Here is a 27,881-nt window from a genome sequence, read left to right on the forward strand (position 1 = left end):
ACCCCTTGCCACTGTTCTCTCCAAGCTCCATATCCATATTCTTCTTGGACTTTTAAATCTTAAGCATAAATCTCTGATGGAAAACCTACTTCAACCATGCCTCCAGGGACCAGTTCTATCAGAGAAACACTGAACACTGATGTAGTGTAGCATCAGAGCTTTGTTACAGTTCTACCAAATTATACCTTTTCCCACCACATTGCTCACATCAGCAAAAAAAAAGCAAATAGGAAGCAAATAAGGTATTACTTGTACTTATGAGACCCACAAGGACACCCCTGTTTTGTTGGAAAGAAGTGCATCATGTGAAGATAAGTTCTACTCAAGATACCATAATATGGAATCTGTGTAATGGAATGCAAATTTCCAGGAACCGAGGATCTATAAGGTCGTTGATTAGGTAGAACTCAGAGCAATTAGTTTGTCTCCAGGACCTGAAGATCTACAAATTCATATACATTATTTTGCATTGTTGGAATCTCATTAGAAAAACATACTATGGAACCTCTGCAATGGAATGCAAATTGCTAAGAAGTGAAGGGCATATAAGGTCATAGTTAAGGTAGACCCCAAAGCAACTAGTTTGTCTTCAGGACGAGAAAACACACAAGTTCGCATATACTAATGTGCAACTCAACTCTTCAGTTCTCTTTTGTGGATACAAGTAAATCAAAACTGAAGGGCTAGAACATCCCATGACTAAGTCTAAGAAGTTCAGTTTAATGAACATGATATTAAATTGCCCTTTCAGACAACAGCTGCTTGAATAACATGTTTTATAAAATATAAGAGGGCCCTTCATTACTCAAAGCCTTGAATTAGAGGCATTGATAGTAAGACAGAGATATGTATAAGAATCAGCAAAGCTATTTAGTAGTAGTAGTAGTAGTTGTTGTTGTTGTTGTAGCAGTAGTAGTAAGTACCAGAAAGAAAATAATGAAATCAAGAAAGGAGGCTATCACAACCACGCTTCTTAACAAAAGTTTGACTTCATCCATCTCCACCAGAAAACAAACCATCAAAATAGACCCTCTTACATTGACACCAAACATGAAAATAGATAAACAAACCGAGATCTCCACATTCATCCAATAAACCATATCTGGAAATCCAGAGTCTTATCAATTATTCTTGTTCCACGTGCAAATACAATATGAGATTACCTCAAAAACCATGAATTTTAATGTGTTCCTTCTTCACAATGCCAGCCTGAAAAAATGGAAAAATGCATAACTAAAAAGCTATACCTAAACAGAACATGAAAGATGAAACCAGTTAACCACCAAGATTAGAAAATTCTGTACCTGAACAAGGAAAGTGGACACATTCTTCCGCTGATCGCCCTGTAGCTGAACAACCTGCACCATCAAAACACACATTCATGTCTAATAAGTAACAACATATATGAGGTACATCAAAGCACATGGGACACCAAGGAAAATAGTGATATGGTGTGTGTACCTGGCCCAGCTCGGGGTCCTGGACAACAGTACCATTGCAACATAACTCCTTTAGATCCTTCAAGATTTTTGTATAACTGAACTCCTTCGTCAACCCCTGCACGGTCGTCAGGCTCTTCCTACCATTCCGTTGCTGTATGCGCACATGCACATACTCCTTTGATCCAGCACCGGAGTCCTCAGCATTTGCCTCAGCAAAAGGATCTGCCCACAGCAAGTGAACACAGAATCCCAAAGGAACGTAAATGTATCTTTCATTATTTCTGGTTATTAGGGAAAAACGTTCAGGCCAATTTCATCATTAACGTCCTAAAAAAAGAGATAGAAAACGAAGCAAACGTACCGAAAGCAGTAGGAATCTGGACGTCAAGATCAGACATGAACCCTTTGGTGTTGGAAGTCTTGACCCTTGACAAGAGAATAAAAAAAAGAAAGAAGTTTCCCTTTTGTTATATGCCCAAAACCTGAGAAGAAACATGGAAATTCACATGTAAGAACATATCTGGTTGGAGAAAAAACAATCAAGGCCTTTTTAGAGTTCAGTCCACCCCAGAATTGTGTTATTAGTTTCCCCAATGTATTTACGACCACCCCACCCCCTCCCCCGTGAACTGGGAATCCTTCGCCCACCCCTGACACTGACCCGAACAATTCTGAGCTGAGCTGAGCTGAACTGAACTCAAATTACCCCAAGAATCAAACATCGACGAAAAAACTAAAGTTACTGAGAAAAGAAAGAAACTCTGTTCTCTTCAACGACTCTGAACAAGGAAGGAAGGAAAGCGTACTGCAACGAATCTAGAGAAGCAGGAAAGTCTCTGGGAAGAATTGAGAGAATGGAGGGATGGATGGGAACGATTGAACAGCCCTTTTAAGTCGAGTTCACATTTGCACACGTTCCTAACTTCCTATCATGAGCCATAAGTGGGTGATGGGTCCAGCTCGAAAGTTGCCAGCTAGTTTCATATGAGAAACTTGGGATCGAATCCGGCCTTCGCCGGGGATTGAGGGATCTTGATTCTCGATTCTTGTTCAGTTGTTCTCACTTCTTTACTTTCTTAAGGCTCAGTTTGGTCAAATATGAAATATGTATAGTATAAATATATAAAATAATACAAAACACAAACTGAGCCTTCAGAAAAAGTAAACAAGTGAGAACTGAGAACAACTGAGTAGGGAGTTAGGATTCGGACTTCGGTCTTTGGAAGAGAGCAGAGCCACAGACACCCCCTATGTGGTCGAGCCGTGGGCTTATCACAAAACAGAAGCGGGTCCATTAAAATGCCAATTCCGAAAACGTCCGGATCTGCTCTCCTCACACAGGGCGCCTCAAACCGACCTCACACGCATATCCTAGTATTGGAAACATTTTTCATACTTATAAGTTATTATTCCCGTGAGATATTTCTAATGCACAGTGGATGTGCCTGAAGGCGCCCCTGTGTGAGGACCAGATCCCGTTCTCGAAAATTGGGAATGAATTGGAATCTATTCTTCACAAAGCGTTTTTCACACCAACTTCGTAATCACATCCCACAGTGTATTAAGAATATCTTTAAAGGAATAGGCACGAGGTGGATTGGGACGTTTGGCCAAACATGGATAAATGAGTTCACATTGGCACCTTACAGTATCTCACAGCACATCCCAACCGTTTATTAAGACCATCTCTCAATGACAAATACTAGAGATGTTTCAAATGCACATTGAGATGTACACGTGGAACACTCTGTGTGGGACGCTGATGTGATATATGGGGAAGGATCAGAAATCTTTAGCACGTGTTCATAAGAATTTTGGCCTATTTAAAATATGGGAGAATGACCAATAACCCCAGGGTCAGAATTTGTAGGCTCAAAGTACATTTGGGGTAAGTGCCAGCTCGGAATTAATGCCAATTCACGGACGGGTATAGGTGCATAGAGTGTGGTTTTTGAAACTTTTGAATATTTATAACTTTATAATGAGAATCAGAAATCTGCATTAGGCTTGTCTATACTTTCCCGTTAAAATATCAACTTCAATATGAAATATGCCTTGAAAAAAAATGGAAATAAAAAAAAATCAATATGGAAGGTTTCAATTTGCCAGGTAATCGATTATCAAAAAAACCAGGTAATCATAAATTTAAGAGCATCCAATGAAGATTCTCTAATTAAGATGTGTATGTCATGCATCCAATTAAGAATCATTTTTAAATTTGGATATATGAAAATTACTTGGAGCTGAAAATTTTAGCGTAGAAAAATTAACCATTTTTTGACAGTTGAAATTATGATTCTTTAGAGAGAATTAAATTAAACCAAACAGATCCTTATTTTCCAAACTTAAAGCACATAAACACCATTAAGATGTCCAATGGAAGTGGGGTTGCAACTTGGGCCAAGTTGGCTGGTTGAGGTCAACCTTAACCCACCTCAGTGTCTTAAAACCTCGATCCTAACCCTAATTTAATCCAGTCTGGTGACTTGGTTGAAGAGGATGGGTACTTGGTTTGGATTGGAACCCTACCTACCAAATCTATCAAAACATTAAACATTCATAACTATATAATATACATGAGAAACACATATTACATATAAAAATGATATATAAACATCTAATGTTCTACAATAAACCATCTTTCCTCATCCTCTCTTTCACTTTTAATCATGTATGATATAAAATGTACAAGATATATAATTCCAAGTATAATGCGTCATGATTGGATTAGGTCAAATTGTCTAAGACATCAATCCCAACCAATTAAAATTTATATTGGGTTGGCATTTCTTAACCCAAATTCGGTAAGTTTTCTAGTTGTAGTCGAGACCTAGGATTCAATCCCGCAGTCACCAGATGTGGAATCATTATGGGCCGTAGGACCAATTCGGGCTTGTCTGTTTTATGGGCCGTAGGACCAATCATTATGTCCTATATCGGCCATAAAATACATATGGCCCACGATCGCTAACTCAATCTATCACTTGCATTTATGGCTGATGTGGAATAAAATGATTGGTCTCACAGCGCATATAAAGAAAAAAATATATTTAATTCAACTAATCCTTTCTCTGTGAGAAGCATTTTAATATGTGGAACTTAGATGATAGAGACTGGGGAGTCATCCCAAATAATGTTGATCGGAGTTGGCTTGCCATTAGGTTGTTATGGGTTATAGATCCAAATACTGGTAGGGCCCATCCCGATGGAACCCAGATTACATGGCAGAAGTATTTCTTTTCCATCACTTCTTGGATAAAAAAAAAAAAAAAAATGATGACTGAATACTAGCATCATCACCTTGTGGAAAGAAAAGGCTTAATGCACATGAAATTTGGAGTTAATTGTACATAATTTTTCAATTTTCTATTAAAATATCTTCATGAATTTGTATGATTCCCCACGTTTATGTCTTATCCTACTATTTATGTTTGGTTTGTTAGCATTATTAGATCGGTTGCGTGTTTTACCGCCAATTCAAGAACAGCCATCATGTTGTTATTATTGACCAAATATGGCTTGAAAAACTTGGTGGCGTTTTTTCTGATATTACAACAAATTTATTTAATTATTTGTTTTCTTTCGTTAATAAATTATTAAAATATGCCTAATTGTTTGAGCCTTGAATGAATGAATTGGGTCCAAATTGGTTGCACTTGAAGGCTGTGTTATGGGCTACATAACCAATAGTACCGCCCTACAGGTGCCAACAAATTGTCCCCATACTGGATCCTGTTTCAAACCCTTTTGATGGCTTTTCTCTTCGGAAAATGTAAATATGTAATGTTTATTTCTAGAAGGTCATCCCTTCTTTTGTGAATGAAAGCTTGAAATTAAGTTTGAAAAATGGGTCATAAACTTCAAACTCAAATACTCAAAGATAAAAGATAAAGATGGGATATCTTTACCAAATACTAATAGTCAGCTTTTGTGTCTTTCCCAACTTCAAGGCTTAGTTTGGAAGAGTGCAAATACCATAGTTTTCAAAACCGGACAGGGCCGGACGGTCGGATCGGAAAAATCGGGAATTGGTCACCTGTTTTCTCCTAAAACCGTTTTTCCCCCAAAACTGTTGGTTTTGATCAGCAAATCGTTGAACCAGTTGGTTAATCATTCAAACGGTTTTGACAGTTTTCTAATTTTTTAATTTTTTTTGTTAGAATGGGCCGACCATTCAGGTCAAACGATCGGACCGTTCGAACTAGTAACCGGACCCTTGACCGGTTCGTTTTTAAAAACCATGGAAAATACAAATATGTTTAATGCAAAACCTTTGTATAAGAAATTTCTAAGGCTCAGTTTGGAAAAATACAAATACAAATATGTATAGTACAACTACATACAAAATACAAGGTTTTGCACTCTACATGTTTGTATTCATATTTCTTCCAAATTAAGCCTAAGGTTGCGTTTGTTTGAGATACAAATGCCGAACCGGGGTATTTAAGCACTCCGGTTCGTGTTTATTTAAAACGTAAAAAAGTAATGATTATCAAAGTAAAATTGCATTTTCTGACACTTTTGTACTCTAAAAAGAAAGCATTACTGTACCAAATTTTTGGATACAAATTTGTATTCATTTGATAATTAACATTTTGGCCAAAGTTGAGGCATTGGAGCATAAGATAGTTGGAGCAGTTAATGATGGGCCCACACCTTTGCACTGATTTCAAACAAACAGGGTGAATGCAAAAACGGTTTAAAATGTGAACCATATTTTCATTCATGAACCGAAAAATGGATAAATATGTAGTGTACATATTTGCATTTGCATTGCAATCAAACGCAGCCTAAGGTTCAATTTGAAAGGAGTACAAATACAAATTTGAGAGTGCAAAACCTTGTATTTTGTGTTATTTTGTATGTAATTGTACTGTGCATATTTGTATTTGTACTTTTTCCAAACTAAGTTGTACAAATACAAATATGCACAGTATAATTTCATACAAAATAAAAGGTTTTGCACTCTACATATTGTATTTGTAATCCTTCCAAATGGAGCCTAAACTGCAAATATAAATATGTGAAGTGCAAAATCTTGTATTTTGTATTGTTAAACATGTTTATGGACTGCCCATATTTGTATTTATACTCTTCCCAGATTGAGCCTAAAAATCTTTAGAACAGATAGGTACCTTTGGCTAATCTTCCTTTCTAAAAGTCAATTTTAAATATAAACATTTTACCTATAGTTTTGTTATATTACACTGTCATTTTAATAACTCAATATTTAGAAAAGGTAAGAAAACCTTTATAAACCTTGTATAAATTTTCTGTCTTTTTCATACTTTTTCTATCTTTTCCTTCAAATCCAACATAGCCTTAAGAATCATTGTATGAATAATAGGTGGTCAAAGGAAAATTTATGGTTGTTTCGTTGGGTAGAGATTTAATATATTATTATTTATAATATAAATAAATATATTTATAATCAAAACTTTTAATATATTTTTATTTATAATATTTTAAATTAATATAAATTTATTTATAATTGGCTCGAGGCGAGTTGAGCTCAAATAGCTCATGATGAGTATCGAGCCGAGTTTTGAGGTCTAAGTTTTTGAATCAAGCTTAAGCTCAAGCCACTCAAAATTCAACTTGAATCGACTCGACTTAATTACAATTTACAAATACTATACAAAACGGATACTAGCCTTCTCCTAATTGGCTGATTCAAATAAATATAAATAAGTTAGAAAAAAATACTGCAATGGCTTTAATTCAACGCATTGTATTGGTGTTAGGTCTCATTCTTTTAAAATAAAATTGATTATTTAATCGTAAATCAAACATACTCTATTCCCCAACTGAAAATTTTATAATTTTGTTGATGGTTATTTTGTTTGGGCTCTCTTTGTGACAAGAGGATATTATCGTTTTAGGGGGTCTTCATATGCATGGTTTTGTTTAATTTTAAAAGCAAAAATAAGTCTTACTCTTACATCAGCAAAACCAAGCACCTTAATAAATTCTTCTCCATCTCTGATCTCTCTTATCCATATATATCTTCATTTATTTAAGTTTTTGTCCATTCACTGTAGAAAACTTGTTTTTTTTTTTTTTTTCTGTTGGATCATGGAAATAAATTAATTTGGTAACTACTACACGTCTTTGAGGACATTTTTTTAGTACTTCTTTCAAGAACAGACGGTCATTTACGTTTTATGAGTGAGAGGCTAGCCACGTGTTTAATATTAATACGTCTTTGAAGAACATATAGTCATTTACGTTTTATGAGTGAGAGGCTAGCCACGTGTTATGAAGAAAATGATCTGGTCTCTTATTCTCTTATATGTTGAGATAATATTTTTTTCCAAATCCATGTCCACTAAAGCATCTGCCTCCTTTTAGTCAAATGAAAATGAAAGCGTCCAAAATATATGTATTATCAATTGTCCAACATGGCCAATAAACTGGCCACGTGGCATATAAAATTGTTGGCATGAAAGATCGGGATCCAAATAGCCCTTTTGAAACTACTTCTGCTATCAATTTATCACTCAACAATTTTGGATTACTCTTGGACCTTGGACTTGGTTGGGCCCGAACTTGACAAGTGGCATATTTAGAATACGAGCTTCAAGAAGAAAGAAGAAGAAAAAGACCACCACAAATAGAAAGGCATATGTAATGTACATAAAAAAATCAATATATAAAATACAACGAAATCTAATGGCATCCTAATATATGTAGTAGATCAGTATATCAGATGAACAAAATGTAAAATACAAATAAATAATAAAAAAAATAATACTGTATTTAGTATTTACAATGTCAACAGAAGAGAAAATAGGGCCATGATAATCACGAGGCCCCAACAGCGGCCCACTCCATGGACCCCACCATTGCTGGACCCCGACCCCGTTTCCCGACTGGACGCCGTTGATGAAGTAATGTTGGTGTTGGGATTCGTCCCGTACAGCAGCTGGATTCCCTCAATATCATCGCTCCAGAGCTCGACCTTCTTCGTCCCCGATGAGATCGTCGGGTACATGATTGCATCTCCGTAGGAAGAGTGTCCCAGTCCCAGCAGGTGCCCTATCTCGTGCACAGCAACCGATTCTAGGTCCACCGCCGATGATATGGATGACTTACTGGCGTCATCCACTACCCAATTCTCAGCTCCGTCTAAATGGAACCGTCCGTCTGTTGGCGAAAACGCATGAGCCAACGTTCCTAGGACCCCGTCAAAAGGCTCGCCGTCGCTGTGATCCCCTGTATAGAATGCGATTTTTATATCTGCCATCGAGTAACTATCGGTCATCGTGAAGGTTAACGGTGTCACAGCGGCCCACCGGGCGAATGCCTTGGCAAACACAGCTTTAACAGTATCTGATAACTGGTTATCAGGTAAGAAACCATATGTGAGGTCGAGCCTTGAAGAGGGCCAAGTGGGCTGGTGAGGGAAGAATGTGTAGTGGCCAACGGTGTGCAAGCTATGAGTGGAGGCGGCCGACTTCCCCGAGCTCATCGTATTTGTGCCGTTGATTATGTCTGCGACACCGCATCTGGGTCGGATTAGCTGCTGTATCGTACTATTATCGAGGACTCCCGTGGCATTAAGATTGAAATTCTGTTGATATTTTTTGAGGGCGGATTCCATGGTGTCGTCGAAGTCGTCGGTGAAGTTGGAGGGTGAGTCGGGGATGTAACCGAAATGATGGAAGTACTCCTTCAGTTTGCCCAAGCCGTCGACTTGTTCTCCGTTGCGACATCCGGCGAATTTATGGAAGGACTGCCATGCTGGGGGTGTGGTGTTCGGAGTAAACCACGGCGGTACGGAGGAGGCGTTAGGGAAGAAGAACGGGAAGCCGGAGACGGACGTCGATAACAGAGACAGAAGAATCGCTGCTGCGAAGAGATGACATTCCGTGTGTTTCATTTTCCTCCTTCTATGTAGCCTTTCCAATGTCGTTCTTGTTTTGGACTTCGGGGTGGGTGGGAGTTGAATGAATCGGGGGAAGGATAGAAAGAGAAGGCAATGTTTGTATGAATGTCAAATTACTAATAAGAAGGAAGGGAGTTTGATTTTAACGAAATAATAACCGCTTTCGTAGAAGCCGCCGGCCTAAGTATGAACTATGGGAAATTGGAGACGTAGCCGGCAACTTAGAGCGGTTGAGACGTCTGAGTCAAATAGTCAATCATTTGGGTTTTTCTTTTTTGATGTTGATATCTACTATGGAAAAGGTATTTTCAACTGGGGTTTACGTTAGGGTTTATGTTTGTCTTTGTAAAAACAAGGTTTTAAATTTTAATAAAAGAATTTTGAGTTGCCAGGGCATCCATATTCCTTTAACGTTTCTTGTGGAACTAAACAACATCCGCTCAGGTAATAAGGTTGAAGTTCTACAATAAGAAAAAAGGTGGGAGAAGGAACCAAGGATTATTTTAGACAGGTTCATACTTCATACATGGTCAAACGAAGGAGAAGAGGGCTGACTGTGTCCATCGACGTCTTTCGGACTATATGATAAGAATGGCTTACGCTGAAACCAACTCCAGCGGCCTTCTTTTGGTAAATGTCATTCTCTATGCTCATCATTACGGATAATTTACCCATGTGTTCTGTTTTTTTTTTTCCTTTAGAAAATAAACATAATTCATGCTAACATACTTGAGAGTTGAAACTTCTTGTGATTAATATATCCTATTGCAAGCATTTTTTTTTGCCAAAATTTTGCTACAGTGTTTATCTATAGAATTTTATCCATTTGTTTTATCAACACAATCCTATTCATGTACTGCGTTGATCTTCTAATTAGAGTTGGGGGAGTGATCTCGGCAGAGCTTTCTGCTGGCATACACTGGTTCTTGAAGTATGCTGCAGGGCACATGTATCCTAGGACAAAATGGGTGGTGGCATGCTATTTATCTTCAGTGCCTAAGTCAGGCTTCCTTGTCTGCAAAAAAAGTCAAGTTTCCTTTCCCATTTCCAAGATGTTGGTGTGTTGATTGAGAGAATGAGAATAAGAGGTACATTCCCTGGAATTAGTACCAGAAGGTTGCTCTTTATCTGTAAACAATAAATTCCAAATGGCGTTTTATTTTCTAATTAATCATTGATTCTCTGATCATGAAGCAGAAATTCTGTCAACCTTTTATGTAAAGGAAAGAAAAAGAAAAGAAAGCAGTTTTGTCCCTAGATTCTGTTAGTTGCTTCTGTTTAATGATTCTTGATTTGTTTCTAGATACTTTTCTTTAGGGATGTTAATTTCTACCCTGACCGATCGGGCAGTTTTTTTTTTTTTCTTGAAGGACGGATTTTGGGGTGGGGATGGGTTTTGGGATTCTACAACCTGTACAGGTACAGTATTAGGTTAAACCCCACCCTCCCTGATCTGCATATTGTTGGAAAGCATATAGTTTTATGTATTAGGTGTTGAATTTAATGATATTTTGAATTTTATGTGAAAGATAATTGATAGTTTATGTGTTTTTTACATGTCATAGTCAAATAATTGGAAATTTTGCTGTTTATTTATGTTTTTTTACTTATGTATTATTTATATATAACAAGAAATAATAGGAAATTAGGTGTGGGTTCTAAACCCACCCCGCCCTAGCCTTGATTGTGGGGAGAGTAGGGTTGGGGAGTGTTTTGCATTTTCATGTGTGGGGAGGGGTTTGGATCTTCAAAATCCAACCCACTACGGGTTTTAGGGCAGGTACGGGTTGGGAGGGTTAGGGAGGCGGGTAGGCTCTAGAATTTACATAACCCTTCCAGAACCCACCCCATTGCCATCTCTATTTTTCTTAGATTTATAGTTGATTTATTTCTGCTAGAGAGTCTTTGAATTAGTTATTACAGGTTATTAGTTTGATAAAACTGAGTTATTTTACTGATTTTTTTACAGGGTACTATTGTACTTTTGTTTTGAGCCATGGGGGTACTCTTCTACTTTTGTTTTGAGTTATGATTGCCCTACTTTATAAGGCATCCGCCCAGCAAGTGAGATCACTTTTTTTAACCCAAAAACTTGCACCAGCTGCTTTCAATTTTATTTTTAGTGTTAGTGATCTCCACTGTGAAAATCACTAGAGCAATCTGTTTGGTGATGCTCTCTACAGTAACCTTTTACTATCATATACTATAGTTTATGAATTTACAAAATCTAGGGGCTGTGTTTAAAGCCTGAATACATTCAAGCTTTACATATAATGCTGCCAAACAAATGAAGATATACAAACAAGATGTCTTACTTGTATATGCAGGTGCAGCATATTATTGTAGACACTGAAACACATACACACACACACACGAACATATCAAGATGAATAAAAGAAATGAAAGAAAGAATGAAAAAGGCCTTTACCTAATGCTGGTCCTGCCTATCTGGGGTCTTGGGAGGGATTGACTGGGTATGGACCTAATGTCTGGCATCTTAGTATGAAGTGGCTACTCTTAGACTCGTATTCTCATGCTGACCCATGATTTTACCATCACACCAAGCAAGAAAAAGAAGTTGACATATAAGTTCAATATCTTTTCACAGTAACAGAACAAGTTGTTCCTAATCGAAATGGGAAGTAATTTGCTCTTTTAAGTATTTTTTTCATTAATTTTAAGAATCAATATTGGTAGGTGGGATAATACTTCTTGAAGATAATGAAACCCTCCCTAATTATAATCCGGATTTTCTGCAAATGTTGACTAATCCAACTCTTGGATTCCCAGCAAGTTGCTTTGTAAAGATCATTGTACAGATTTGTCCAATTTAATTACTTTAAAGTACAATATTCTAAGAAGAATCTGGAAAGTGAATATTCTTGAGAAATTGAGTCCAAAATTGCACTGTGAGCAGGGCAAAAGAAATCTAGTCCTGACAGTGTTTAAAAGAGCAGACTTGAGAAATTAATCCCAAGGCTATTGGGGTGAAGGGAACAACATCATCAAAGGAATACACTGAACGGTACAAATTTGTAAAATAGTACAATCTTTGGAAAGAAATAAGTGCAAAATTTTGGTGTGCAGTGATTATTGGGCAGGCCTGCTTTGAGTAGTTGTTAACATTGGAAGGCTTTCAGATTCAGCCAAAGGGCCCAGGCCTGATGCTGTATAAATTCTTCAATTTAGGTACCTTTCCAACCCTAACATTTATTGCTAGATACCTGCATGCAATTTTGTTTTGTTTTCTAAAGCAGCCTTCAAGGGGCTTAGAGAGCTCCCTGGTTTCTTTCCTATTGGCCCTATGTAGCACCAGTTATGACCAATTTGGACCTGTGAATTATTTTGTGCATTTCTAGAACATATTAGATAAAAAATTACCTGCTGCCCATCAAGCTATCCTCATAATTGATGATGGATAGAAAATAAACAATCACATTAGGAAAAAAAAAATAAAAGATCTCAGCTGACTCCAGTTTTGGCAGTGCACGCATACAATTTGCAAAGTACAATTTAGGTACTATTGCCCCCCATGCATATGCATGTATGATTACCAAGGTTGCCTATCCCTTTTATTAATGACTATGAACAGTTTAGTACTAGAAAATTTTGTAAAAATATAACTGTGAGAGTATATGGAGGGTGTTAACTTTCTTATTTAGTCCTTTGCTTCAGTGGGTATTGAAGATTACTTGTTTATGGCATGTCTATTGTTTTTCTGTCAGTGGGTATTGTGTGCTCAAAAGTTTTTTGCCTCTCGTATGCAAAAAGTACTTTCTTATATAAATTTGTTCTCTCATATTATAAAAGTAAATGCTTCAGCGTATAAAGGCCATTTTATTGTTTAAGCTGAGTAGTAGGCACATGTCAAGAAGAGTCATTCATCACAAAGTACAATGATTGCAGTAATGGGTGAGACTTGGTTACCTCTCGTTGGCTTAGTGTATGGAAAGGAATCATGCAGTACTATGATGACTTTAGTGAAAGGTCTAGCTTCAAATTGAGGAACAGTAACTAGGTTACTTGAGAAATTATAGGTGACCAATCATTCTCCTTTGTCAAACACTTCTTATTAGTTAATAAGGAATTGATAATTTGATGAGTATTAAATTACAGTTGCAAGAACAAAGCTGACAAAGTAAAACTAGAGGCTATACCTTGCACAATATTACTGTAGAAGATAGCATAGATATATGAATTGTATGTAAGTAGCAATTAATCAATGACTAATAACTCGATGCCTTTTATCCTTGTTGAGTCCTTTGTTCCTTTCTGAACCCCAAAGGCATAAGTAACAGTTTGATAAACATTTCTCTTTTGAACCTTTGGTCTATGATCTGGAAACAGGGCAAAAATGGTGATGTAATTGTTGCATTCTCAGATGCCGATCCATCTTTCATTTCAATGCTGGAAATTTCTTCCAAGGGAAGATGTCAATGCCTCAGTGAACAAGTGTCTTGAAAAGCATCACTGAGGGAAAGGACTAATACTTTTGATCAACCGTATCTGTGGTATGCAATACTTACAGGTCATCATCATCTGCTTTTTCTTCATCTTATGAATATTTTTATTAAGCTCTATGCAATTTCTTTATTCTCCTCGCTATGTCTATTATAACAAGTAAATGTTAACATAATCTACATAAATAAACTGATTACATATGCCTCTTGTGATTTTCCTTTTATGGTGGAAGATTATGTACCCCACGCAATTGATCTGTTCTGTGTGTGTCAAAACCAGCACAGATGCTTCATTATCTCCCCTAGGATTCTTGGGTTCCCCTTCATCAATCAATATCACATTACAAGGGGTCCTTGCACAAAATCAAAGCATCATCTCTCCTTTGCTTATATTCTACAGCTTGTTACTCCACCAATTGGTGGTTCACCTTAGCAGAAATATGATAAAGGTTTATTCTTTTATGAACCATTATGGTTTTTGTACACAGTGAAAACATGATGAGCCTCTTGCATGCCACAAGTTTTCTCTTGCATAGAGTTTTTGGTCTCTAGTTATAAGGGCTTGCTGCAGTGGAAAAAAATTCTAACCTCTGCTATGAAACTTAGAGTTGAAGCACAATTACTTTGACCACCAGTGAAGCCCTGGTTTCTTGGAGGGAAACTAATTGAAACCTCCCACAAGGGGCTAGCCAATCCCCAAGAGTTCTTGAAATAACTAAAATCCAAAGGGTATATTTGATTCTATGTATGGAGTTGGGGTGCATACTTCAACCACGGAACCACCTTATTAGGAGTAATAGCTTTCTTAAACATTATGGTTCTTTCCTATGATAGCCTCTATTGTTAGATTTTGAATCATTTCTGCTAGAATAATCTTTTATCCATTCTTTTAGAGAAACATAAAAGTGCTTCTCAAGCAGTGGATGGCTCTTCCAAGTTCCAACTACAGGCTTCCCTAGAAAATTTGACAATAACCTATAGGAGCTATATTCTGATAATTTCATCATGATAAATGATTTCAACAGTATTTCCAATAACAGGTGGTTATCTTAAAACTTTGTTTCCTTCCATTGTCTTCTTAAGATCAATTAATTTCTCTTAAAAAATGCAATTCTTGTTTACATCGTTGTTGATTGCATTGTTAAGCAGTGTTTTAAAAAGCAACCCAGAGGCTGAACCGTTTTTGCCTCCGGGTTGCAGGTCACCGGTTCAACCGTGCCACATCAGCCATATGAAAATTCAAATATAAGTATATATGTATATACATGTATGTATATATAGGTATGTATAAACATGTATTTTATTAATAAATAGCATATAATTGTGTTTTACATGTAATATATGAAATATTTTATATTTAATTTATGTTTTTAATTCAGTTTTAATTTTTTTATTTGTAAAAAATATAAAAAATTGCAATTTGAGGCCAAAAAATGGTTTTTTGAAAAAAATAATAATGGGGCAAGGCATCTACGGTTCCTTGGGACGCATAGATCTCGAAAAGTTTCCCAAATAAAAAAAAATCACCTCAATTGGACATCAGAGTGCAGAGTTATGGCCACTTGAAGTTTGCATACACAGTTAATATGCAACCCACGACCCGATCACCGGGTCGAACGGGTCAATGGTCCAACCATCCGGGTCAGACGGTTTTGACCAAGTCAGTGGTTTTTTTACCTTCTTCGGATTTTACTCAAACCGGACCCGGAATCTTGACCAGGTGATGGTTCAAGCGGTTCAACTGGCTGGGTCAACAGCAGGTTGAAAACACTGTTGTTAAGACCTTCCATTTTCCACAAAATTCATAGGCTTAAATTAGAAGTTGTTGCTGGTTAAGATGATGGGAACATTCATCTTCTTCTGTAAAACTTAAAGTTGACCTAAAATTACTTTGATCACCATAAAAATCTAGATTTATTAGAGAAAAACCAAAGAAAACCTTCTATATAGGGTGCTAACCCAGTGACATTGCTATTTATCAAAAAAAAAAAAAAACTGTGACATTGCTCTGATAACCCTATCCCAAGAGTTCTCTGAGGAACTAAAAGGCAAAATGCAAAGTTTCTTTCAATAATAAGTTCCTTACAATGCTCTGATAATGCTTATCTATAAGAAAATATTATTCTTGACACATCACTTTGATATAACAAATAAGTTAGAGCTGTCACTGAGTCAAATTGACCTATAACAAATAAGTTAGAGCTGTCACTGAGTCAAATTGACCCAACAGACTTGAACTTATCCAACCCTATTACATATGATCTGGGTGACTGGGTCTGCATTTTGGTCCTGATCATAATAGGGTCAGGAAAACTAGTATAGACATGCCACTCACCTTCCACTTTGTTATGTGTTTCTCATGGTTCACTTGTAATAATTTCATGTACAATGTATATATATATATATAATTAGCAGATAAAATAATTGGGTCCTACCAGGTCTTCCATGGTGCCAGTAACCACCCTCATCTTTTTCATTTTGCAGAAAAGGACTCCTCCCCCACCATCATCATTTTTTTTTATGTTAAAAAGAGAAGTTAACCATAATTTAACAATGACTATGGCTCTAAACAGAGTAGAATGATGGAACAGAATTCATGTAGCCAACCTCATATTAGTTGGGACAATGCTGAATTGAGGTGAGCATATGTTAGAAAGGGACATGGACCATTGGATCCCACTGGCTTTTTCCATACCCCCTCGTATCTACCATTTAAACCAGTCATCCTTCCAATCTAAAGACCAAGCGTAGATTGAACAGTTGACAGTAGTCCATGGTATGTTTGTGTGGGAAGAGGCAAAACTTCTTGAATATAAAAATTTTGGCTGCAACTGAATAGAAACAGGGGCAACTGAGGTTTCTCCTCCTTCCAATTTGACCAACATTCATTTGGTCATAGCTACACGCCTACACCCTAACAGGAGATGAACAAAGATGGAAGAATGAGAGTGTGGGTGACAGAATAAGTCTCATTAGGTTGGACCCAATAAGCCCTATTAATAAAGGAGTTGTTTCTGGGTGTATTACACTGAGACCCCATAGAGTCTAGGTTGGTACTGGTTCTGTGTAATTTCTCATTGCTTGATACCAGGTCTACCTTGATCAAGGTCAGACTCAAGCAAATTCTGGTCACTAACCAAGCTGGCCATCGCTTTCTTGAACCACATGCAAAACTTGTGATCTTGATCCTGTTGGACTAATTATTGAAATTCCTTTTAGAGATGTCAAAATCATGACTTTTGGAAACTTTTTTGGGCATAGAAAACTGAGGCAAAAATCCAAATAGTAGGATTATAACCTGGAATTTGTGATTCTATTCTTTGTAGCTCATTAGAAGTGTAGTAACATGCGTCCTCTTTATATTTTATCCTCATCATGGTTCATGGCATTATATTATATCATTCATCAAGCATTTCCATTAAGATCAATTTGGGACCAAGTCAAGGTGTTTCTGGGTTTCTGTTAGAATTTACCTTGCTATTTTGTGAATGACTTTATGACGCTGAATTTTATGTATATAGGTATGACCTTGTTGACCTCACACAGCAAGCTTTGGCAAAATATGCAAACCATGTTTCTTGGATATCATCAAAGCCTATAAATTGAAAGATGTCCAAGGAGTTATTTTCTACAGCCAGCACGCACTTTATCTTGTGAAGGATATGGACATACTCTTCGGTCGACATAAGAGGAAATCTTCTAGGTCCTTGGTTACAAAGTGCAAAGCAACTAGCACAACATCTGGAATAGGGAAAACAGGCATCATATTGCTCCCGTTTCGAACCATCTAGCAGTTGGTATATTTAACATCAATCCTCAATGAAAATGATGCAATTATATTCTATAATTTGAATGGAATCAAGAACTCAAATAACAATTTGGTTCAACAACACAGAGTAAGAAGCTAGCTTACTTTGTGACTATATGAGCAATAGTTTTAACATTCTTTACAGGTCAGTTTTTTAGTGTATCTGTATCTTCTCATTTGGCACCCTGTGACAAGGAACAAGGAACACATTCTCTCTCTCCCTCTCTCTCTCTCTCTGAAAACTAGGGAACAAGTATTGGAGTGGTGTTTTAGAAGACTTATTGTCCATGTGCTGTTATATATTTCAGATATTTACAGTAAAGTTCGAAGAATGGATAAAGCTCACATATGGTTGGCATTAACACCCAGTACATATTTCCAGTGACTTGTTCAGGTGATGCTCTCAACATCTCCCGGTGGCTATACAACAAGCCCTGACAAATACCACAAAATAAATCATGGTGAATGACTTGGTTACTCTACTTAGGATCATCAGCCAGATCTTCTATTCTGAATGAGATGCAGATTTACAAATCCTTTCTAGAGAATAATTGGGATGACTGCTAGAAATTAGTCTTGAGGTGATGCAGAGAGTAGTCATCCCAAAATAATACTCTTTGATATATACTATTTTCTTGATGTTCATTATTGTTCTAAATGTGCTTATAAAACCCAGCTCCCTGGTTAAGTGAACCAGTCTTAATTTGGATGGATATGTTAAGGACCAACGAACTGGAATGATCCTTTGGCATTGTTCATTTGATGTATTGCTTAAACTTTAAAATATAGTGGTGGACTAGGGAGAAATATAGGAGGACCAAGGGCAATCTTGAGAGGTTAATTAAGTGGAGTTGAAGAAGAGTTTGGGATTTATAGTTGATAACTGGGGCAGGGGGAGAAACAATATGGAAGAGTTAAGGGTAGGTAATTAAGATTTTTAAGTTTTGAATTTCGGATTTATAATTCGAACCCAAGAAGTTCAGGTCAAGAAAATAATTAAAAAACCAGACCCCAGAAAGAAAGTAGTTAAAGATGGTATATTTCATAAATGATCAATCCGCATCCACATCTGTACATATTAATGGGTCCATTGACAACAAAATGCGATTTAAATGGATAAAAAAAAAATCCAAGACAACCCGCCTCATTTGCTTTTACATCTGTACATGTAACGTGAAGATGCTTGCAAGTGCAACGCTATTGGTGGTGCACATGTGCACAGCTAGCTATATCCTTCCCTCCTAATCCTAGTTGAAGAGACAACGGCAGTTAACCAGTTATGAGTTATGGGGGGGTCCACCCCAGAGGAGTTCACACCTCTGCCCCATAAGGGGCCGCCCCACAGCACATCCCTGCTTGTATCGGGAACATCGAACTGATAATGTCATTATCGGAAGATGTTACTAATACACGGCAGGGATGTGCTGTGGGGTGGAGATGTGATCTCCGAGACACAATCCATTCCCACCCATGTAGAGTTTCTTTAAAAATAGTCATTGCAGCCAAATGGTTAGTTAATTAGAATTAGCTGGTATATGATTGTCATTGTCCCCTAATATACAACACATGAACGATGGTCCATGGATGATTTTGATTGGGTATCTATTAAATACCCTGTCTCAATTCTCAAATGACCAATCCACATCACATGTTTCTTCTATGTCAAGAAAAGAAGAGATTTGAAACGAAATGTTAATAAGAAAATGATGTATGATAACGGCCAATTCTGTTGTGTTTTATAGATGAAGTCATCTCTTGATTAAAATAAGGGAGAATTTCCAAACTTTGAATCGAGTAATAATTTGGTTCCCAAACTTTAAAATATGATTATTCAGTACGTGAACTTTCAAAAATGTGACAATTCACTTAATCAGCCATTAAGTGACATTTGAAAAATTAAAAATGTTCTTCGAATGCCATTTAATTTTCTTTATCAACCATCCAAACATTGACAAGAAAAACTGAAGAATTTCAAATCTTAGCCTTTTTTATTCAAAAAAATTGGTGATTATTTAGAAGAATCTAGAATTTAGGACTGTTCAACAAACTGATTAATGATAGGTACTAGATCGTCACATTTTGAAAGTCTAAATATTTTCAAATTGTCGAGCCAAAATAGAGGATACTGATGAATAATTTTCCCTTAAAACAAAAAAGTTAAGAACCCACGAGGCCTAGGTGCGATGTGAAAAGGCAAAGGAGACGCTTTGGTAAATCTTTGACCTTGAACTGCAGAGAGAGAGAGAGAGGGAGAATGGCATTTGCCATTTGGCGATGTCCTGGAAACCAGGCATGTCACGTCGTCCATCGTTGACTTTCTAGAAGCCAAATGTTTCCGAAATTACACAAAGAAAGCGAATAACACAAGCGCAGATATGGACTCCTCTCCATTCTCATCCAATTCATCATGTCAACAAGGTCCAGTCAAATGTTTCCGAAATTACTAGAACACCACACCGAGATGTAGTTATGAGCAGGGTTTATATTACGATAATGCCCTCGCCCTTACAAAAGAAAGAGAAAGGATAATCCAATCTCCTCATCTTCCTAGTTTGCTCTCTTTGTTTTAACTTTTAACTATTTAAATTTTTTGGCGCGTGATCACAATTTATTTTATTTTATTGGCGACGACTGGAAGGAAAGGAGGATGAATAAGTTAAGACCGACCCGTATCCACCGCCCTGACCAGAATTTTGCAGAAAACGCCATTCCCCTTCACCCTTTCAATTAAAATTTGGGTCGGCCTTATTTAATTTTGTATAAGTTTATAAAATATTGTTAAAATGATGTACACTCAACGTATATACCTAATAAATTACCAATTACCAATTTATAAAATGTTACACATCACCCATGTCGTCATTGAATATTAAAATACTATATAAAGCCTAATTCTTCTTCTTCCTCCACATTCTTGACATCATTGTCTATTGTATTGTACGTATCAATATCAACAAGCCCTACCAAATCAGTCACTAACTCAAAAAAGCAAAGCACTAGCATGAGCTTCAAAGTATTTCTTAATTACTCATTATCTCAAGCTCAAACCCTACACACCGTTATTATTATTATTATTAACACTTCTGCCTCAGGTCAAGCCTCTACTATCCTTCATTCCTCATTGCCTGCATTCAGTCCACAGGCCAACATAAATGAAAACCCCATATGGAATTTTGAAACTTTCCTCTTTTAGCCCGGTGGGCTCAGGCCTCTGGCTCATAGAACATTGGACCTGCATCAAATTCTATCCAAACATGGGCTTTACATTTGGGGCCTGATGGATCATCAAGGGTCAAGTACTGTTGCCTTAACAGGCTTACCTGAACCAAGTGATAGATGTAGATTTGATTTTTTTTTTTTTTATCTTTTTTGCTATCTGATGTAGATTTGGTAATATGGGTTTCGACCAGTTACAGCAGGGTTAGTTTTGGCATTTCATAACAAGATTCAAAATTACCTTTTGTTTATCAATGTTTTCTAGAAGAGGATTTCTCTAAACTCTGTTAATTTCAAAGGGTATTTTGGTCCTTGCATAACTTGGAATGAATTAGAAAGTTCAAATATTTGAGCCGCCCACGCGCCATACACGATACCACTCTACAAGTATAAAATAGCCAAGGGCCGATCGAGGCCTTCTCGTTCAACAAATTCGTAAGTCGCGACTACTCGTTCAACAAATTCATAGCCGAGTTCTTCACTCTTTGATCAGGAGTCGGGACAGATCGAGGAAGAAAGATATCGTTGTTAGTGCGATTTCTGCAATGGAACGAAGCAACTCGTTTGGGACTTCATGGGCGGATCAGTGGGACTACAGCAATCCAAACCCAGTTCCTCCTCAGCAGCAACATAAGAAGAGCGGAGATGCAGTTGGAAAATGCAAGAAGAAGATGGGCGAAGGCTTCGAGAAAAGCAAAGCTGTGGCTTCGACAGGGTTCAAAAAAGTGAAGGAAGGGACCTCTGTAGGCTTCCAATGGATCAAAGACAAGTACCAGAAGAGGACCCGGAAGCATTAAAATCATGGAGAAACGATGGTCTCTCTTCTCTTCTCCAATATGTCTTACCCATGTAATCTAGTTTCTTTGTGGGGTTGCTATTCTTTTCCTTTTATTTTTTATTTTTTGGTTGGCTTTCTTCTTCTGTTGAGATTCGATATATATATATTCACTTCATGTACTGATTCTTTTGTTTATGTAAAAAGAGAATGATGTTCAGTTACATGGGTTGGTAGAAGACTTGATGATCCCTGTTTTCTCCTTATAAATTCTTTTTCTTGGTATATTCATGAACGATGACGAGCAAATATAAAGAATTAGATATCGCCATTGAAATAACAGCTGGCTCCATGGGCTGAGTTACCCACGTAGAAGCTCCGGTGACGGAGTTGCGCCTAACATGGGAATTAGGAGGCCGGCGGTCGGCGTGGATGGGGAAGGACAGGAGTTGCTTCCCATTCGCAGTTAGACGAAACCTGAAGGACGGAAATCTTACGAATGTATCTATTAGAATTCTGTTTAAAACCTGGACGACGGATATCCTTACAAATTCATTAGAAGATCTGTTACTGGGCTTTGAGGCTTAAAACTTGTGCATTTTGATTGAACGTGAACAAAGCATCGTTATCATCTGGTTGAAGAACTTTTCCATTCCATGTAATAAATTAATGCGCGCGGAGTCTTCCTTGTGAGTTGTGGCCTTCCTGGCACCTTCCCCTTTTCAGACATTTGCACCACAAATCTTAGAATAGGAATGATCAGAAAAATTGTTTCAAGGTATCGGAATTGGAATAGTTGTGTTCACACTAGATAACTTTATGGGAGGTGAACGTGGCCATTTAATTTAGGCCCCGTTTGGCATCACTCCAGAAGATATCTTCTAGATAAGAAGGGGTGCTCGCGGTTCGGGTAACTGAACCGTGGACCTTTTTTCTGGACCGAACCGGTAGTACCAGTTTTTGGAAAACCGGTAACCGGAACCAAATCGAAACCAGTCGGTTAATCGGTTGACCAGTTCGGTTTGTCAGTTTTTCGGTTTTTTGACTTTATAATATTTATTATAAAAATATATATAAATATAATAAAAATTTATAAATATATATAAAATATTATATTTTAAATAATAAATAATATATTATAAATATATATATTTATATATGTAATGCGTATTTATTATTTGATAATATATAAAATACATATAATATATATAATATACATAAATATACAAAAACATGTATACCGGTCGGTTCGGTTAACCACTAGTTTTTTAAATTAGTTAACCGAAACTGAATTGGTACCTTCGGTTTTTTTAAATCACCAAACCAAAACCGGACCAACCAGTTCAGTTAACCGATTTTTTTGTTAGGTTTTGGTCGGTTTTTTCGGTAGGTTCAGTTTTTCGGTTTTTTTTTGCTCACCCCTAACAAGAAATGTATTTGGCAATGTCAATTTCTTATTTTGTTTGGGATTTAGGGCTCAATTTGGAAGGAGAATAAATATAAACTAGCGGGGACCCATGCGATCCACGGGAAAATCTGAAAAATTTAATAATTTTATTTACTATTAATTAATGTTAAATTAATAATCAAAATTCGTTGTTAATTAACTAAGAGTATTTGAAGTTATTGTTAATATCTAAAGTTTTAATAATTGTATTTTCATTTAATGTTGATCTACAAAAAATAATTATTTTTAATTTAACATGAACAAATATTTTTTAATAAGTTTAGTTTTATTAATAATTGTTATTGTTTTTACATAAAATTTTGATTAACTTTAAATAAATAAAAATAATTACAAAAGCTAACATTTTTATTAATTTCACTAAGAATTAACAATTATATATGAATGACAACGGGGTGGGTTCAGGGCGGGGCACCCCATTTCTATCCCTGCCCCATAGTCAAGGCACTCTACCCCATCTTTGCTCTGTCCCTAGTGTCAAGCAGGTTGAAGGCAAGGCAGCCACTCCTCGATATCGGGTGAGTTCAAGGGCAAGGCACCCCACTCATTAAGGATGGGGAATTCTCGAATTTCCCCACCCCATCCCCAGTATTGGGTGGGTTCAAATAAATGTGTAAATTGGGTCATGCTAGGTTGAGCCTTGGGCTAGGCCATGCCAGGTTGCAGACTAAGCCAAGCCCAGCCCGATCATACTTTTGATGTATCCAATTGTTTATATATACAATTAGACCTATTCATTGGACAGGAACCCCAAACGGCTCGGTCTGACATGTTATTTTTCAAGATTGGAAAATTTTAAGCTGGTGGGCTTGAGCTTGAGTTTTTTCAAATAAACCCAGCCCGATACTATTACATATATAAAAAAATACTTATATATACTTCTTAAATTATTAATAGATATCAATTTACTATTAACAAATATAAATTAAATTATTACTAAATTAGTATAATATTAGTTTATAAAAGTATAATGAAAATAAGTACAGATCGGGTTTCAATGAATCTGCATCTTTAACGTCAAACTCTTCTTCTTCTTCTGTATCTCTACCCAGCCATAGTCCAGAAGCTCATCGGCGACCTCATTGCAAACCGACGTTCGTGAAATTAATCGTAAAATCTATTGGTGACGGTAAGAAATCAATCAGCGTTCGTGAAGTCAGATGTAAAATCTACCAGTAGCATAAAAAAATCAACCAGTAGTCATCTAAAATCATTCAGCGGAACAAGTAATCTGTATCTCGACGTCAAATTCTTCTTCTTTTTCTTCTTTTTCTTCTTTTTCTTCTTTTTCTCTTCCTCCTCTCCTTCTTATTTTCCCTTTTTATTTTCTCATTTCTGTCGACTGCTGTGACGAAGCTATTGCCGGCAGATTTCTATCAATATACTTTTCTAGTCTACTCTGTTTTTCTTTAGAAGTTGCTGTATTGCCTGGTGCCCGTGACCATGTCTGAAACTGAAACTCAGGAAGTCGATCCAATCAGGAGAAATATATACTACAAAGAAAGAAGAAAAGAGGAAGAAGAATAGGGAGAGGAGGAGGAAGAGAATAAGAGATAAATTTACCGCTCGCCGCTGGTTGTCGGTCATTGGTTGATTTTTAATGCCAAACATCACTGGTGTTCTGGTCAAGTATGGTAAGAGATGATGAGGAGAGAGCTAAAATGAGAGGAAGTCCAAAAGTGTGGGTTTTATTGCTTTTTTGTCATTTAGTGGCCGGTTCAACCATAGTTAACAGAGCAATTTTGTTAGATCTCTGTTAATTCAACGAGGAGACGTGATCAATTCTGGTTGGTGGGTTCACACTTCCCGTGAACCCACGGACTCTAGATGTATTGATGCGGCACCACCGCACCACCTTAAATTGGATGAAATGACGTAAGATGAATCCATAAGGACCATAACAATGCATCCAAGGCCATGATTTCACGGTTTAAGCCCAGCGCTATGCTGGAGTGTTGATCCGCCGACGAATTTGTGCACCATGGTTTAACTGTAATTGAGGGCATTCTTTCATAGCCTAAAAGGCCTGGCTTATCTAACTCGGGCTTTTACTAAGGCCCACAATTTTCTAGTCCTCGGTCCAATACTTCTAGGCCTTCGATTGTGGCATACACCATAACTGACACTGGTAAAAAGGATTGCAGAACTCTAGAAACCTGGTAATCGATTCAAATTTTTTGCGGTTCAGCCATGGTTTGACCAAGATCAATGGTTTTATCAATTCCATGTGTTTCATATTTTGAAATAAAAAAGGGCTGGACCCGGTTCAATAATCCAGTCTAGTCCAGTTAGACCGTTGGGCCTAAGTTTGTGTTTTTTTCCCCCTGGTATTGACATAAAAGTCCTTGAGTCATCTGTGGTGGCATAGGGATGGCAAAAATATGAGTTTGGGGAGGTTTTTGTAAATTCTAGACCTTATTCATCTCTCTAGACCTCCCAACTTGTATTCTCTCCAAAACATGTAGCAGGTTGGATTTTCAACATTCAAACCCTCCCCACATATGTAAAAGCAAAACCCTCCCCGACTCTACAAACCTTCCCACATTTGAGGGTGAGGCAGGTAGGGTAGACGAATTGGGTTTAGAATTTGTATCTAATTTTCTATTATTTCCTATTATATAAAACCAATAAACAAGTAAAGTAATGGAAATAAATATCAAAATTTTCAATTATTTGATTAACTATGGATTCCTTTGCATAAATTTAAAATAATATTAAATTCAATGCCTATTTACATGTTTTTCAACAATATGCAGGTTAGGGAGGGTCCGACTTAGCCTAGTACCATACCCTACCTGATGAGGGCAGATTTGGCCCTCCAGTGAAATTGCGACACGTGGCACCTCGTGACAACTAGGCAAGCCCCCAGGCAACAACTTACCAAGTTGGTCCCCCCCCCCACCCGGGCACCGGTCTAGCTGGCCTGGCGTGACCTGGCGCGGCCTGCGCGCAACCTGGCGCGGCCTGCGCGCAACCTGGCGCGGCCTGCGCGCAACCTGGCGCGGCCTGCGCGCGAACTGCTCGCGACCTGCGCGACCTGGCCGGATCGGGCCCAGGCACCGACCTGGCAATTTGGCCCGGACACAGGCGCCGGCGCGCGGCCTGCGCGCGAACTGTGCGACCTGGCCGGATCGGGCCCAGGCGCCGACCTGGCAATCTCGCCCGGACACAGGCGCCGACCTGAAGACCTGACCCGGACACAGGCGCCGCGCGAATTGCGCGCGACCTGGCCGAATCGGGCCCAGGCGCCGACCTGGCAATCTGGCCCGGACACAGGCGCCGACCTGATGACCTGACCCGGACACAGGCGTCGACCTAGCAATCTGGCCCGGACACAGGCGCCGACCTGGCAATCTGGCTCGGACACAGGCGCCGACCTGACAACATGACCCCGACACAGGCGTCGACCTAATGACCTGACCCGGACACAGGCGCCGACCTGGCAATCTTGCCCGGACACAGGCGCTGACCAGGCAATCTGGCCCGAACACTGGCGCCGACCTGGCAATCTGGCCCGGACACAGGCGCCGACCTGACAACATGACCCGGACACAGGCGCCGGCCTGGCAACCTGGCCCGGACACCGACCCGTCGACTGACAGGCGCCGGCCTGGCAACCTGGCCCGGACACCGACCCGTCGACTGACAGGCGCCGACCTGACAACCTCGAGGAGTTCATCACCGTACCCCGATTCTGACGGGATATGACGTCTTACCATTTGAAGGCTTTTTACCCACCTAACCCGCGAGGGCACCACTATATAAGGACTCCAACCCCAAAGCCAAAGGAGGGAAAAAAGAGTATGGTAACCCCCGCTCTCTAGCTCTCTCATTTCTCTCCAAGCCCTCTGTAATCAGAATGCTAACTTAGGCATCGGAGAGTCCCCGTCGGGAAAATACCCCCGGGTCCTCTGATTCAGTTCCCGCAGGTCCCTCAGCTCCCGCCGTCTACAAAGGAGAGAAAATCACCTCACGCGGGGGGTAGTCGGGTAGCGCTGCACCAGGGAGCTCCACCATCCTCAGAGTTGCAGACCGCCCAGGAGCAAGTCAAGTGACGAGTTCACCATCAGGGAGCACTACCAAGCAGTTCGCCACCAGGGAGCACTGCCGGGCAGTTCGCCACCAGGCAGTTCGCCATCAGGCAGTTCGTCACCAGGCAGTTCGCCATCAGGCAGTTCGCCACTAGGGAGCACTGCCGGGCAGTTCACCACCAGGCAGTTCGCCATCAGGCAGTTCGTCACCAGGCTGTTTGCCATCAGGCAACGCCACCAGGCAGTTCGCCATCAGGCAGTTCGCCACCAGGCAGTTCGCCACCGGGCAGTTCGCCACCGGGCAGTTCGCCACCAGGGAGCATCACCAGGCAGTTCGCCACCAGGCAATTCTCCCCCGGGAAGTTCGCCACCAAGTAGCTCATCACCAAGGCACGTCACCACCAGGTCAAACACGAGGTACTTAGCCAAAAAAATTTTACACATCCCAAAAAATGGTACGTGACCAAAAACGGTTACATCACTACCCATACCGGTATGTGTTGTAAAATCCCAAAACAGATCTCCATCTCAAAATTAATCTAATTTTCCAAACAAAAAAAGCCCTCCCCATTTGAGCAGGTAGAGGCGGATATTATGTTCCAATCTCACTTTAAGAATAAGGACATCCACCCAAAAGATTTGGGATTGCTTTTGTTCTCCCTGGATCAATCCGGTTGCTCACATCTGACCCAGGTCAAGGGTCGAAAGCATCTGGTTGGCTGCCAGTTCTGACTGATATGGTTCCACTCTTCCAGTCTGATCAAAGTTTTTAATACAATTTTTTCAAGTTACTGAA

General features: G+C 38.6%; 2 protein-coding genes and 1 long non-coding RNA gene across 7 annotated transcripts; 1 reads left to right on the forward strand and 2 right to left on the reverse strand.

The window, feature by feature from the left end:
* Positions 1–916: 916 nt before the first annotated feature.
* On the reverse strand, positions 917–2,658 carry LOC104607969 (protein translation factor SUI1 homolog). 4 transcript variants are annotated; one of them, XM_010273770.3, is made up of 5 exons: positions 2,203–2,658; positions 1,804–1,924; positions 1,462–1,664; positions 1,305–1,358; positions 917–1,209 (listed from the first exon to the last, which is right to left on the reverse strand). In XM_010273770.3, the coding sequence occupies exons 2-5, from the start codon at positions 1,838–1,840 to the stop codon at positions 1,165–1,167; spliced, it is 339 nt and encodes a 112-aa protein (XP_010272072.1). In that variant the 5' UTR covers positions 1,841–1,924; positions 2,203–2,658; the 3' UTR covers positions 917–1,164. The 4 variants fall into 4 exon arrangements, with proteins under 4 accessions (XP_010272072.1, XP_088758543.1, XP_088758542.1 ...); XM_088902417.1 differs by having other exon boundaries at positions 2,186–2,658; XM_088902416.1 differs by having other exon boundaries at positions 2,104–2,658.
* A 5,396-nt stretch (positions 2,659–8,054) lies between these two features.
* On the reverse strand, positions 8,055–9,928 carry MMP (matrix metalloproteinase). Its single transcript, XM_010273771.3, has one exon. The coding sequence runs from the start codon at positions 9,322–9,324 to the stop codon at positions 8,209–8,211; it is 1,116 nt and encodes a 371-aa protein (XP_010272073.1). The 5' UTR covers positions 9,325–9,928; the 3' UTR covers positions 8,055–8,208.
* A 39-nt stretch (positions 9,929–9,967) lies between these two features.
* On the forward strand, positions 9,968–19,489 carry LOC148792030 (uncharacterized). 2 transcript variants are annotated; one of them, XR_016068560.1, is made up of 4 exons: positions 9,968–10,418; positions 11,300–12,519; positions 13,678–13,858; positions 17,312–19,489. It is a non-coding gene; the product is annotated as an uncharacterized LOC148792030 (long non-coding RNA). The 2 variants fall into 2 exon arrangements; XR_016068561.1 differs by lacking the exons at positions 9,968–10,418; positions 11,300–12,519 and adding an exon at positions 12,527–13,534 and having other exon boundaries at positions 17,312–18,937.
* Positions 19,490–27,881: the final 8,392 nt, after the last annotated feature.

This window comes from Nelumbo nucifera, chromosome 4, assembly GCF_055504915.1.
Source record: "Nelumbo nucifera cultivar China Antique chromosome 4, China Antique-T2T, whole genome shotgun sequence".
Taxonomy (NCBI): Eukaryota; Viridiplantae; Streptophyta; class Magnoliopsida; order Proteales; family Nelumbonaceae; genus Nelumbo; species Nelumbo nucifera.

Bases quoted from the DNA above. Each gene is read 5' to 3' on its own strand.
- LOC104607969 (XM_010273770.3), bottom strand. From the start codon at position 1,840: ATGTCTGATCTTGACGTCCAGATTCCTACTGCTTTCG. The intron at 1,359-1,461 runs GTACACACACCA...TTGATGGTGCAG, and splicing joins AGGACCCCGAGCTGGGCCAG to GTTGTTCAGCTACAGGGCGA. The intron at 1,210-1,304 runs GTACAGAATTTT...CCATTTTTTCAG, and splicing joins TGTCCACTTTCCTTGTTCAG to GCTGGCATTGTGAAGAAGGA.
- MMP (XM_010273771.3), bottom strand. From the start codon at position 9,324: ATGAAACACACGGAATGTCATCTCTTCGCAGCAGCGATTCTTCTGTCT.